This window comes from Engystomops pustulosus, chromosome 7 (genome assembly GCF_040894005.1).
Source record: "Engystomops pustulosus chromosome 7, aEngPut4.maternal, whole genome shotgun sequence".
NCBI lineage: Eukaryota > Metazoa > Chordata > Amphibia > Anura > Leptodactylidae > Engystomops > Engystomops pustulosus.
Window position 1 is genome coordinate 146,538,546 of NC_092417.1, and position 14,396 is coordinate 146,552,941.

General features: G+C 38.3%; 1 protein-coding gene across 1 annotated transcript in view; it reads left to right on the forward strand.

The window, feature by feature from the left end:
* Nucleotides 1-14,396, forward strand: part of LOC140070238 (uncharacterized) — a 108,355-nt gene that overhangs the window by 75,501 nt on the left and 18,458 nt on the right. The window contains exons 35-39 of the mRNA XM_072116593.1: nucleotides 680-843; nucleotides 3,921-3,990; nucleotides 7,541-7,635; nucleotides 10,370-10,401; nucleotides 13,698-13,875. Coding sequence (XP_071972694.1) covers nucleotides 680-843; nucleotides 3,921-3,990; nucleotides 7,541-7,635; nucleotides 10,370-10,401; nucleotides 13,698-13,875 — 539 coding nt within the window. The remainder of the gene's footprint in view (nucleotides 1-679; nucleotides 844-3,920; nucleotides 3,991-7,540; nucleotides 7,636-10,369; nucleotides 10,402-13,697; nucleotides 13,876-14,396) is intronic.

Consider the following 14,396-nt stretch of genomic DNA (forward strand, 5'->3'; position numbering starts at 1 on the left):
ACACCGCTTTGGGCACAGGACCTGCCCAATAACTCGTGGCTAGCTCAAGACCTCCGCACACAATTGTCCTAGTCGCTTTTTCTATCCCCCCCTAACAACCATTTTTAAAAGTCATACATCCTATAAACCATGTGTTATAAGTGATATAGCACTGCACAGGTTTATATTATAGCAGACTCCATTCATGTACTTCTTGTCACTTCAATGTACATATTTTTTATTTAAAATAATAAAGAAAATGTTGACACAAAATTTAAGTTTCACCAGATTTGACTCCAATTGTCCCCTCTAGAACTTCCCTATTTTATGTGAAATCTTGTCGATTTACCAATAAAAAATAATGAAAATAAACAGATGAGAGTCATATTTACATGAGATGAGTAACTTTTGTAGGCGGGCCACTTGACACACATCTATCCTCAGTTCTATAGTAACTAGAAATAAGCTTTTGAACATCTTTCACATATGAGCTGTATATAAATGTCCAGTTCCCGCTTATTTTTTTAACTGGCTGTATCTTTGCTTTCCGTTGCCGATCAGTAATCTCCTAGGTCACCATTGTTTGCAGATTTCCTTTAAGATATCAATTTAGAAAACATATTGTCAGAGAAAAATATGGATACAATGTTTATAAATGTACTGCATTAACTTTTTTTTTTTTAAATGTTGTCTTCACCAGTATTTTCACAGAATGCCGGAAAATTATTCCAAATGATGTCTTCCTAAAAGCTTGTCTAGCAGCATCTTGTGATCGACAAATATTATGTGATATCGTGGCAACTTATGCATCACAATGCTCCTTGTTTGGAAAGTGCTTAGACTGGCGGAACGGTACTGTATGTGGTAAGTGTGCATCTTAAAATTATCTCCTTAGGAACTAGGCCAATTTAGAGAGCTGATTTCTGCCATAGACATTGTAGTGGCACAATAGATTGCATGTACTATATACTTGTGTATCCTAATGTATTCAAGTACAGGCGGTCCCCGACTTAAAGAGGACCTGCCACCTATATAAACGGCATTAGGAGCTGCTTACTAAAGTTGACAGCTCCTAGTGCTACAACAGATGTAACACTGCTGGTGTTGTCAGAAACCTCCGATAACGCTACCAGAAACTGCTGCGCTGTACAATAGAAAAATCGGAACGCGGTTGGGTGTATTTATGAGGGGGCGGTCAGAAGTTCTCCCCCAGACCGCCCCTCCCACCCCATAGGCCGGCGGTGACTGCCGAGCTTTAGGGGGTCACCACCCCTAATCCCGCCCCCTCATGAATACGCCCGACTGCTTACAGCGCTGTGTGGCTTTTCTATTGTACAGTATAGCAGAGTTAGTTAGCATTATCGTAGGTTTCCGATAACGCTATCACTAACACTGCGGCATCTGTTGTAGCACTAGGAGCTGCTTACTTTATTAAGCAGCTCCTAAAGCCTTTTGTATGGATGACAGGTCCTCTTTAAGGAAACCCTCTATGGCGTCTTTAGTCCCAGGCTGCAATGATCATCTGTAGGGTATCTGTAATAAAGCTTTATTGATAATCCTTGTTCTTACCATGACAGAAGAAAATTTTGAAAATCCAATTGTCACAGGGATAAAAAGATGTCTTTTTTGGAGTTACAATTACAAAATACACTAGTTCTGACTTACAAATTCAACTTAAAGGGATTGGCCACTCTCAGTAAATAATTGATATTGTTAGCGTTATAAAAAGTTATACAATTTTCAATATAATTTCTGTATCAATACCTCCTGGTTTTTTAAATTTCAGCTTGCTGTCATTCTATAGGAAGCTTCTATGTTATCTTCCAGAACATAGAAATCGGTCCACAGAGATGTGATGGACATGGAAGTGCACGAGCCATTATTGTCACTGAGAGTTATAGGAGTTGTGTAATAATAACAGCTCATGCACCTGCATGTGTATCACATCACAAGCTTCTTATGGAAGCAAAGCGAGCAGAGATCTAGAAAACAGTGAGGAATTGATGCAGAAAGCATATTGGAAAATCGTATAAATTTTCCTTACACAAACAATATCAATTATTCGCTGAAAGTGGACAACCCCTTTAAGTATAAACCTAAAGAACCTATCTTGTATGTATCCTGGGGACTGTCTGTATAATGCTAAATTTAAACTTTACCCACTAAAGCATGCCACAGGCATAATCAGAAGGGCTATGAACCTTCAGAAAGCTCCAAGCTGACAAATTCCTGGGGTAGTTCCAGAGGTTGGGCTTTGGTTTGGATGCATTTCAAAAAACAACATGTGACTTGTCTGTGTTACTCACCCCTCAGATCCTAAACTTTCTGCTCCTGTACAACTAGTCCCTCTCCCTCTAATGTCAGTTCACCACGCTGTGACCTCTGTAAAGGAGCAGGAGGAGGAGTTGTACAGGAACACAAAGGTGGGGGCTGAGAGCTGAGGAGTCTGCAGCACACACAAGTCACATGTTGTTTGAAATGCATCCAAACCAAAGTCCAGCCCCAAAGTCCAACCCCAGGGTTTTGTCAGGGTGAAAGCTATAACACACAATTATATTGTAATGCAAATGCTTATAAAAGGCAGAGAGACATTTTTGCACTGCAGGTGTAATAAGCTTCTACAACCTGTCTTTAGTGAAAATGAGGTCCCTGGTGACAGGATCCCTTTAATTTAGGCCTTTTGTTAAGTTAAGCCACAAATATACAGAAAAGAACCAGCAATTATTGATAAATGTAAAAACTGTATGTTCAGCTCATCAGCTCTGTCCACTTGTCTGTAGTCGGAATTGTTTGGACAGAAAAAGCAATAAAAATTGTTAAAAAAAACAAAAACACAGAGCGGAAGCTAATGGAGGCAAGTATTAATGGGGGGAGCCTCCTGTATTATTAGGAGGTTCATTGTGGTCTTCACTATTATTTAGGGACTCATAGGGGTCTATAGTATTATTAAGGGGGCCCTGTGGGATTTCCAGTATTATTTGGGGTTTTTGGGGGGTCTTCAGTATTTTTAGGAGTTTCTAATGGTTTCCAATATAATTAGAGTGGGCTTTGGGTTTTCCAGTATTATTAGGGGGCTTATGTGGCTCTCCAGTATTATCAGGGGGCTGTGGGAGTCCTAGTATTATCAGGGAGATCATGCAGCTCTCGTATTATTAGGGTGCCCATGGGGTGCTTCTGTATTATTAGGGGAGTTTATGGGGAGCTACAGTATATTGGAGGGGTAATATTGTTAATGGTCTCAGGGAGGTCTCCAGATTTTTTATGTGGGCTCTCGGGGGCTTCAGTATTATTAGGGCACTCTGTGATTTCTCCATCATTATTAGTGGGTGTTTCTGGAGTTCCAGTATTATTAGGCGGCTCTGGGGGATCGTCAGTATTATTACTGGACTCTGGCATTATTATGGGACTTTGGGGTTCTCCAATTTTTTTTTATTAATGTCTGCTCTGGAGTTTCCAGTATTTGTGTGCTCTATGGGTCTTTGTTATTAATCTGTGGTTGGTATTATTTTATATGAACTGGGGTTTATATCAGTTATTGGCTGAATTTGGTGTCTGGGTTTATGTTTATGGCTTTACTGTGGTATAATCATTTCTATAAGTTATTGCTTAAATTGCCATGTTGGCACTTTGCGATAAATAAGTGGGTTTTTGTTGTAGTTTGGGCACCTGGTCTATAAAAGGTTTGCCATCACTGTTATAGGCTATAGACAACCATAGTAAGGAGCTGCTATTTAGGGAGAAGGGGAAGAAGATAAATTACCTAATGGTACAGGATGCAATGAGGGCGTTTTCTATAGAGGTCTTATTTTGTCTATGATGTAAACAATGGAAATCAGTAAATTTGCAATTATTGATTAATAACCACATTTTTGTGTTAACTATTGAAAACTTGAAATGTGAAATGTCAGGTGTCATATTTGGGAATTTTCATTTGTTTTCAGATTATAACTGTCCTCCAACAAAAATATATAAAGCCTGCAACAACGTTCAGCAGAAAACATGTTATTCAAGGTATGAATAAGCAAAGTTTAAAACGTTTATAATTTTGCACTGCAAAAAATTTATTTTTCTACCCAAAAATAAATAAGTACCCATATTCAAATATACCGTATGTCAAAAGGGATCACATACTTTGCAACTAGAGAGATGTAGATTACGAAAGGGTTTTCTAGAGTGGATTAAATTATATTCTTAAGTAGAAATGCCAATCCTCAGCCTCTGTTAAAGGGGTTGTCCACTTTAAGCAGATTACAGCAAATAATTAATATTTGTTGTGTAATGAAAAGTTACTACATTTTCCAATATACTTACTGTATCAATTCCTCATTGTTTTCTAGATTTCTGCTTGCTGTCTACTTGCTGTCATGCAACAAGAAGCTTCATTTTTTGCTTCCTGTAGATAAACACCAATCCATGGTCATGTGACGTCACACAGGTGCATGGCCTGTTATATCGCACATCTTTGATTGCACTGTGTGTCATAAGAAGCCATGCATCTGTGTGATATCACATGAACATGGACCAGTGTTTATACATATGAAGTAAACAATGAGTCTTCTTGTTGTATGACAGCAAGCAGAGATCTAGGAAACCACAAAGAATTGACACAGAAAGCACATTGAATAATTTTATAACTTTTCATTACACAAACAATATCAATTATTTGCAGCAGTGTGCTTAAAGTGGACAACCCCCTTAAAGGAAATCAACCACCAAAAATAACAAAAAAACCTACAAATACTTGCCTCCGCTCCTCTTCTCCTTGATCTAGGCGCTGTGCGTTGCTAGTCTTGACATATATTGATCACCTATCAGACTCTTCTGATAAATCTATAGTTGATAATACATAAGTTTCACTCTATTTTGCAATACATGATGTCTTTTCTGACATTCTCTGTTGGTTTAAGATATAAACATACATATAACAAGATGAGGAGATGCTGCCTGTTGTTTATTAAAAGGGACTTTTTCAACAAATAAATGGTATTGTTTTTATAATGAAAAGTTATTGATTTTTTCCAATATACTCTCTGTATCAATTCCCCCATGTTTTCTAGATCTCTGCTTGCTGTCATTTTATAGGAAGCTTCATTGTTTTCTTTAAGTGGATAAAAACCAGTCCCTGGTCATGGGATGCTGCACAGGTGCACTGGTATTTATATCACAGAGAGTACTCAGAGCTGTGTGATATACTGAGCTTTGCACCTGTGTGACATCACTTGACCAGGGCCGGAAAGTACACAATGAGGTTTTCTACAGAATTTTAGCAGCCCTCCATTACTAAGGACGCAGCTAGCGTCTGAAACACGTTGGAAGATTTTGCTGTATGTCCACTTTTTAATTTTGCTTTGAATAAAGATAACAAGTTTTAACAAAATGCCAAGTCTCGGTGGATTAGAGATGGACCATGCTTGTATATGTTCAGTAAATCTTAGCTGGATTGAGGATCCCTGCTCTCCCAACATGGCGTTGTTCACGTGGTGGAAGATGAACACAGTTTAGCAAGTATTTTACACAAGTTTCCTTATATCCCTGGTCATGTGATGTCACACAGGTGCACATGTTGTCATATGCCTGGTCATGTGATGTCACACAGGTGCAGAGATCGTTATATTCCTGGCCATGTCATGTCACACAGGTGCACTGCTCTTTATATCACAGAGAGTAATCAGAGCTGTATGATATTAATGAGTTTTGCACCCGTGTGACATCACTTGACCATGGGCTGGAAGTAAACAATGAGGTTTCCTAGAGAAAGTCAGCAGGGATCTAGAAAACAGAAGGTATCCTGGAAAATTGTACTAGAAAATTGTACATCCTTTCATTATACAAATACAAGATCTAACTCAACAATTCCCCAGCCCTTCGGCTGGTAAATCACAAATTGTGAGATAGCTTTTTAGATAGCTTTTTAGGCATCATATACAGTAGGTTGCTTTAACACTTCTTTCATCCTGCTGTCTGCTGTAAAAGTTTTCTGTATTTTTGTATCAAAATTTTAGATTTACACTGAAGGGATCAAAACTATGAATTAAAACATTTGGAGTTATACACTTAACAAAAAAGTGTGAAAAAACTGAAAATATATGTCTTATATTCTAGGTTCTTCAGATTAGCCAACTTTAGCTTTGATTACTGATTTACACACTCTTGGCATTCTCTTTAAGAGCTTCAAGAGGTAGTCACCTGAAATGGTCTTCCAACATTCTTGAAGGATTTCCCAGAGATGCTTAGCACTTGTTGGCCCTTTTGCATTTACTCTGCAGTCCAGCTCACTCCAAACCATCTCGATTGGGTTCAGGTCTGGTGACTGTGGAGACCAGGCCATCTGGCGTAGCACCCCATCACTCTCCTTCTTGGTCAAATAGCCCTTACACAGTCTGGAGGTGTTTTCTGGTCATCATCCTGTTGAAAAATAAATGGTGGTCCAACTAAACGCAAAACGGATGGAATAGCATGCCGCTGGAAGATGCTGTGGTAACCATGCTGGTTCAGTATACCTTCAATTTTGAATAAATCCCCTACAGTGTCACCAGCAAAGATCCCCCCTGCCCCCCCCCCCCCCCCCACACACCATCACACCTGCTCCTCCATGCTACATGGTGGGGATCAGGCAAGTAGAATCCATTTGTTCATCTGTTCTGCATCGCACAAAGACGCGGTGGATGGAACCAAAGATCTCAAATTTGGACTTATCAGACCAAAGCACGTATTTCCACTGGTCTAATGTTCATTACTTGTGTTCTGTAGCCCAAAGAATTCTCTTGTGCTTGTTGCCTGTCCTTAGCAGTGGTTTCCTAGCAGCTGTGTATCCAAATGACTTCTGCACAACACAAATGATGGTACCAACCCCAAGAAATCCCACTAATTAACATCACACCTGTGATGTGAAAAGATTTTCTGGTGACTACCTCTTGAAGCTTATCTAGAGAATGGCAAGAATGTGCAAAGAAGTAATCAAATCAAAAGGTGGCTACTATGAAAAACCTAGAATATAAGGCATATTTTCTGTTTTTTCACACTATTTTGTTAAGTATATAATTCCACATGTGTTAATTCATAGCTTTTATATGTTTGGTATGAATCTACAATTTTTATAGTCATGAAAATACAGAAAACTCTTTTAATGAGAAGGTGTGTCCAAACTTTTGGCCTGTACTGTATATATACAGTACTATATACATCCATGCATCATATACACAGACACACAGCATATGCACATTACATATACACACATACAGCAAATACTCACATACATACAATAGCATACACAGCATATACCCACACATACAAATACAGTATATAAACAACACATACAGCATATTCACACCCAATAACCCAGATGCTATGGCTTCTAACCCGGTTGTAATGCCCCTGTGCTACACCATCAAATTGATTATTATTATTTATCACTGATGTCATATCAACTAATGACGTACACACATATTCTACTAAATTGAACTTCAATAATTGCATTTGTTTGTTAGGTTTTAATTTCTTAATCTACAGTATCTTATTATTTTTCATTGTTATAATAATGTTTGTGGCAATTTCTTTATAGTGTACCTGCAACTAGTTATTTGTCAGAAGCTTGTGTCTGCCCCCCTAATACCACTATGTTCAGTAGTGCTAGAGATGTATGCGTTTCAACATGTGGTAAGTTTCTTTGTTTTAAAATCAAAACAACTTGGTTAATTGTATCACCGATGCTTTGACGTGCTCTTGACTTTTACTAGAAGTTCCTATTCTTTAGAAAACAGAACACATGGACAGCTTACAGAGCACATGGACAGCTTACAGAGCATATGGACAGCTTACAGAGCACATGGACAGCTTACAGTTGCAAAAATAATTGTGCAAACTAGCAAATAAGAATGGAATACTTCTAGTCGATAGCTGTCTATCTCAAAACACTTATACAAAAACAACAGAATCCCAAATCCAATGGACATATGTCCATTTTTATAATTGCAATCCTTGCACAACTTACTATTTCAAATATCAAGGATACAGATGGAACTTGCTGATGCTGTGCTTTGTAAGTAACTACATAACAAATATTAAAATTTACCTTTCGGTATTAAAAAACAGTAATATTATTTAAGGGAGCAACCCTCATGCCACCCCCATTTGACAATAGTGTGTTCACCTTTAAATTTATTATGCCAGTAAGTGGAGATGAGTGCACTCATAGTTTCAGTTTGGGTTCCGCGTTCGGGTTCGGCCACGCGACGTGGATGTGTTGTTGTATTGGTAGTTTGTCCACCAATCAGGCAAAATAATAAAATAGTTCTTTATTGATCCCCTGGGGGGAATTCCTTTGTATATAGTTTACAGGGCAATATTTAGGCTTAACGTTACAGTTACATACAGACACTACGAGAGGCACGTTCTTACATGTTGCCTGTTCCTTAGTTGCATACAAACAAAGTTACAGGACACTGCGATACAGCACAATATAGGTTAATATGACTACATTATATTACATAAAGGAAATGGTACGTAATACGTTATAACAAATAACAAATAGACACAGTCTAGACTGACATGCATAGTGGTTACTACAGTAGGGGTTTCGGTGCAGTACTCACAGTGATTTTGGTGAAACAATTGTGTGCTGCTGTTGGTTTGGGAGAAGCGACTGCCCATAGCTCCACTTTTGCCAGGTACCGGCTCTTAAAGGACATCTACCAGTTTTTCTGTTGGTAGACGTGTCCTACTAAGAAATTCCTGAGAACGATGCTCCTCAGGACTTCTTTTATTATAACTCAAAACACTGTGATTGCACCAATATAGTGTTATAAAAGTTATGGATTTTAGTCTGGGGAGCTCTAGCTACATCACCAGAGCACCTCAGAGTACCTCATCTTTTAATTTACTCCCTCCCCCTGTTCTGGTATAAAAAGTACTACCTGGTCCTGCCCATCAGCAGCTTTATGCACTATGGGGGAAGACGGAACAAGACGGAATGCCCCAGACACATTACCATAATGTTTATAACTGTAAATCGCGGAATATAGAGTTATAATAAAAGAAGTTACCATTCTGAGGAATTTCTTGGTAGTACACATCTACCATCCATATAACTGATGGTAGATGCTCTTTAAGCTGCCTCGTGCTGAAACCACACTGTAACCTTGGTATGGTGTTCCACCAGACTTGCTCTAAGGGTAGTTTCACAATGGAAATTTTTTTCACATCAGTGATTTTTCATTGAACCCATTTTGGCTAATGGACACAAACAGATTGGGTTTCTCTTCCTGGCTTCAGTGATTTTTCACTAATGCCATACTGAACCATTCTTTTCAATGGGCTTTTTCACACTTCAGTTTTTTTTCACTGATCAGTGAAAAATCGGTTCAATAAAAAGTCCCTGATGTGAAAAAAATGCCAATGTGAAACCACCCTTTGGCACCTGTTGTCATCAATTACTTTTGAGGTGTTCCAAAGATGTCGTAACTGGAGCTTTTGGCTGCCAGGTCATGGTCCCGGCACTCTGTTGCACCCAGTCGTGCGACATGGAACTTCTGCTGCCAATGATCCACTTGGTGCGTAAGGGGTGTGAAGGGGTGAGATTGCCAAGTTGGTGCCACAGGGCCCAGGGGGAGAGGTGGCCAAACCCGATTGCTGAATCCATTATACAACGCTCGGACAGGTGGGTGTAGCCGGTCACCTCAGCTGGAAGCTAAATGCAACGCAGCGTCCATTTCCATAGTTATATGGGGCATGGACCGGAGTGATGGCCGCACGCGTGCCGGGAGGGACCATGGAGGTAAGTAAATGTTTATTTTTTTTTAACCAGCCCCCTCCCGGCTACTAATAGCTTTTTTTATGCTGTTGGATATTTGAGGAGGCCATGATTGTTGTAATGCCAAGCCCCCAACTTTCTGGCAAACTGTCCATGGCTTCTCAGAATACCTTATATATTTGCTTCTGACCATGTCTGATGCTCAGCATAGATTATATACAGTATATGTACAGTATATATAATACATTTCTATATGTACAGCAGCACCTATGTGTATTTCCTAAATTATTTTCTGCATCCCAGTTTCAGAGTTCCAAACTTTTTTTTAGCTTCTATATACTATATACTATAGTTCCAGGATTTCATTTTTCAACACAGGAAATACTAAAGATGATATTTAATACCCTACTTGCGGGAACTGGTGATTTAGTGGTGTAAATGCTTGTGGAACGGTCCCATAAAACAAATTAATTTCAAAAACAGATTGATCAAAATACCCTATGGTGTTTGACTTCAATTCAACCATTTCTATGACCAAAATAAATGTTTGTCAAGTATAATGTATACAATAATTACTTAATTCATTATAGTACTATTATGTTCATATATATTTTATGTAGTTATTTATATTTTTGTCTTTAGGTTGTATCGGGCCTTCTGGAGAGCCTAAGATGGTGAGCTATGTATCACATGTCAAACTATAGAGAAGTAAAATAAATGATTATTATAATTGTGGAAAAAAACTACCTTAAAGGACATCTACCACCAGGATTATAGATCAAGCACGGACTACTAGAGTGTACCCCATCTGCCAGGATCTGCTCGGATTTAAAATTCTTATGACCTTGTTTTTAAGAAAAAAGGCTTTCAAAATAATGCAAATGAGCCTGCGCGGCTCCAGGCTTCACTAACACCAATGGAGACTAGAGTCCCTTAGGCTCTTTTTCTTCATTTTAAAAGACTTTTAGTGTAAAAACAAGGGCATAAGAAGCCAAAAGAAGAACAGATCCTGCCAGAGGGGGCACACACCAGCATGTCAGTGTGCTTGGTTTACAATCCTTCATCCTGGTGGTAGATGTCCTTTGACGAGGAACTATCACCAGGTTTTACCACAGTAACTCAGTTAAGGTATGAAATGCCCTTTCTAAAATTCCTCTATTCTGTAATATTTCACACTTTAACCTATAAAGTCAGGCAAAAATAACTCTTTTCATCCCATTTTTTTCCCATAAGATGAATCAAGTTTATTGGTTGCAGGTGGAGTATCTATGCAGAAGTGAATATCTATAGTACCTTGAAATACTTTTGTGTGTCTTTTTAATGGAAATCTACCACCAGGATGAAGGATTGTAAACCCAGCACACTGATATGTGTGTGCCCCCTCTGGCAGGATCTGCTCTTTTTAAAGCTGCCCTTTAAAAAAAAAAAAAGAAAATAAGGATTTAAAAATTATGCAAATTAGACTGAAGGACTCCAGGCTCGATTAAGACCTGTGAAGCCAGGATCATTTGCATAATTTTAAAGCTTTACAATCCTTGATCCTAGTGGTAGATGTCCTTTAAAGATAAGGATCTCTTCTTTCAAATTACATAAATGAAATCGTTATGTCAGTTCCAGTACCAGAGATACAGGCAACTAAACAAATAGTTGAAAATGCAAGCTGCAAATTAAGATAAATCCCCACCTATTTTGTAACTCCCTGTAAGTCTAGTTGAATAGGATACAGAAGAATAAGCCTGTGATCTAAAAGATGAGATTCATATCTTTAATATGACACAAAAACCAGGTATAAAGTTGGCCCAGGTCTGACAAAATGAGTCTACACGAGCCTACCGCACATTCACAGTGTATCAGGTGTGAAATAATTACAACAAGAATACAATAAATACACCAACAAATGTACAAAAAATTATGACTTGGAAAGTAAAAGTGTCAACTTTGTACATATATTACAAAAATATGGTAAATATTATTATTACAATCTAAAAATATATAGTACCATATATACAAGAATAAAGTGCAGAAGTGACCAAAGGTCATAGGTCATAGAATTAATAGAAGTGAACAAAAAATAAATATATATAGAATTCATATCTTGCACAAAATATACAGTATTGTGTTTAACACTAGATGTCAACCATGATTACCGTACATGAATCTAAATCATAAATAGTGCAAATGACATCAATTTAAAACATACTCAAAAAAGTGGTGATTCTGCATATTGCGAATTAATAAATATGTGCCAGGACAGAACATACCCATGTAAAAATTACCACCCCATGAAAAAGTGATGAACCTTAATCCATTGTAGCCTTTTTGTCATTAGATAAGGGTGTACTTCTTATGACCAATAGCTTAAGCTTATCCTTATATTAGTAACCTATCTAAACAACGAAAAAAGAATTAAAATTTAATTATAAAACACTTAAAAACCAAGATAACCCCATGGATGTGAGTTACAGAATATCTATGGGAAACAATACAAGAGAAGCATCTCATTTCTCTAACAAGATGTATCTCGCGGAAGGCTAGAGGATATAAGTTACAAGAATGGCGAATAGAATGCGGTCTCATTCAAACCAGTTAGAGTTACTGTACCAAGTTGTATAATCCACTTGCATTCTCTCAGTTTAGTGTTTTAATATTCCCACCTCTGATGCCCACATGCATTGTTTCGATTCCTCGTACCTTAAACACTCTTGGATTACAATTATGATGTGACTTGAAATGGCGAAGTATCATTTTTTTAACTGGCCAATTTTTTGTGGCCTTTTTGGCATTAATAATATACCTCACATGTTCTCTAGTACGTGTCCGTAGTTCTCTGGTGATTAGTCCTATGTAGATTAGGGGGCACCCACAAGTCGCATTATAAATTACACATGTGCTATTACAGGAAATATAATCCCTGATTTTAAAGGACATCTACCTCCAGATTTACTGGTGGTAGACTGTCCCTATTTCATGTTTGTTACCTTAGGAGGTACTGGTGCCGGGTTTTTTTTAATGTATTTTTGGAGGTCCTATAGTTCAAGAAAGCTACTTTATAAAAATAATGCTAATGAGTTGGAGGCGCTCAGGCCTATATCAGCCAAGCGCCTCCTGGGTCTGGCCGCTAATAAATTATTATGCCCCCATAATTAAAATTCATATTTTCTCCCTCTGACAAGTGCTGCAGACAGCCAATGTCATCACCTGCACGGTAACACTTGCCTTGTGCTGCTGGCTGAAAACCAGACGGCTTTCCTTGCGCAGACAGAGGGAGAAAATATGAATTTTAATTACGGGAGTGTGCATAATTTTTTAGCGGCCGGAGCCAAGGTGTGCTTGGCTGATGAAGGCCTGAGCAATATAGGAGAGGACCTCAAGCAATATAAGAAAACCAACACCCAGTACCCCCTACGGTAACGAACATGACATGGGGACAGTCTACCACCAGTAAATCTGGTGCTAGATGTCCTTTAATGTTCTCATTCTGTCAACTGTACAAAATTCCTGCATCCTCAAAATATTTTGGCAATTGTCACCACATGGGAAGCATCGGCTTCTCTCGGTACTGTTGCAAAGGTCTTTCAAATTTTTACTGCATCTTGCCATCATTGCAGGTTTCTTCAATGTGGAGCTGTTTTAAGAACTGGCCTCAACTTTGTCAAAATAGATCTCACCGCCTCCCATTTATTATTATATTTAGACATAAATCTCACCCGATTTTGTCACTTTTCGACAAACACCATCGCTTCTACTCATTTTTGTGCATTATCATAACCATTCATTGTTTCTAAATTCTGTGATTCTCTTTCAAAATTTGCATCTGATGAAAATAAACGGTGAGCCCTCAAGGCAGCAGAGTATTAACCCAATTAGGATAATAGATTATTTCTGTTCCATTCCGGTTTCTTCTTATTGTTTACCAATTATCATTATAACTAATTTGTTGTACTCTAACAATTCTGCTTGGCACCTACAGCCTAATGATACTTGGATTGTCGACTGCACAAACTGCACCTGTGACCCCAACATATTAACTATCCAATGCCGTCCAATAAAGTGCCCACCACTTATTACGCCACCTTGCACAGGGATAGGATTTTTTCTAATCGAAGTTCAGGATCCGACCAATCCTTGCTGTCGAATGATGAAGTGCAGTAAGTTAACTTTCCATTTTGTATTGTTCAAGCAGACCTACCTTTATCATTTAGTAATATCAAAATGAATTGTGGTGATGTTGACCTGATGAACTGTCTGAAAAGAGCCTCATAGATATGGCTACAGATTACTACGTTCCTTAGCTTCAGACTTTATACTGTATGTTTGGTCATTTCAAATTCACCAAGACCCAAAACAATTTGGAAATCTCCCTGTATAGACTACATGACCCAGGAGTAGATATACCACATGACAATGTATGTGAAAAAAGTGCAGTTGCACAGGAACCTCGTAGGCCCAATGTCACCATAAGCTTAAAGGACATCTACAACCAGGATCAAGGACTGTAAGCCAAGCCATAGGTCAAAGATCAAGGATTGAAGAACAAACCATAGGTCTACTATGCCTAAGTATCATTAGTAGCATTCTGAATCATTTCAGTACTTTAGAAAACATTATTTTATACTGCTCCCTTATGCATTCTTCCTCTCCTCCTTACGAACCTTCTCCCTCCCCTGCC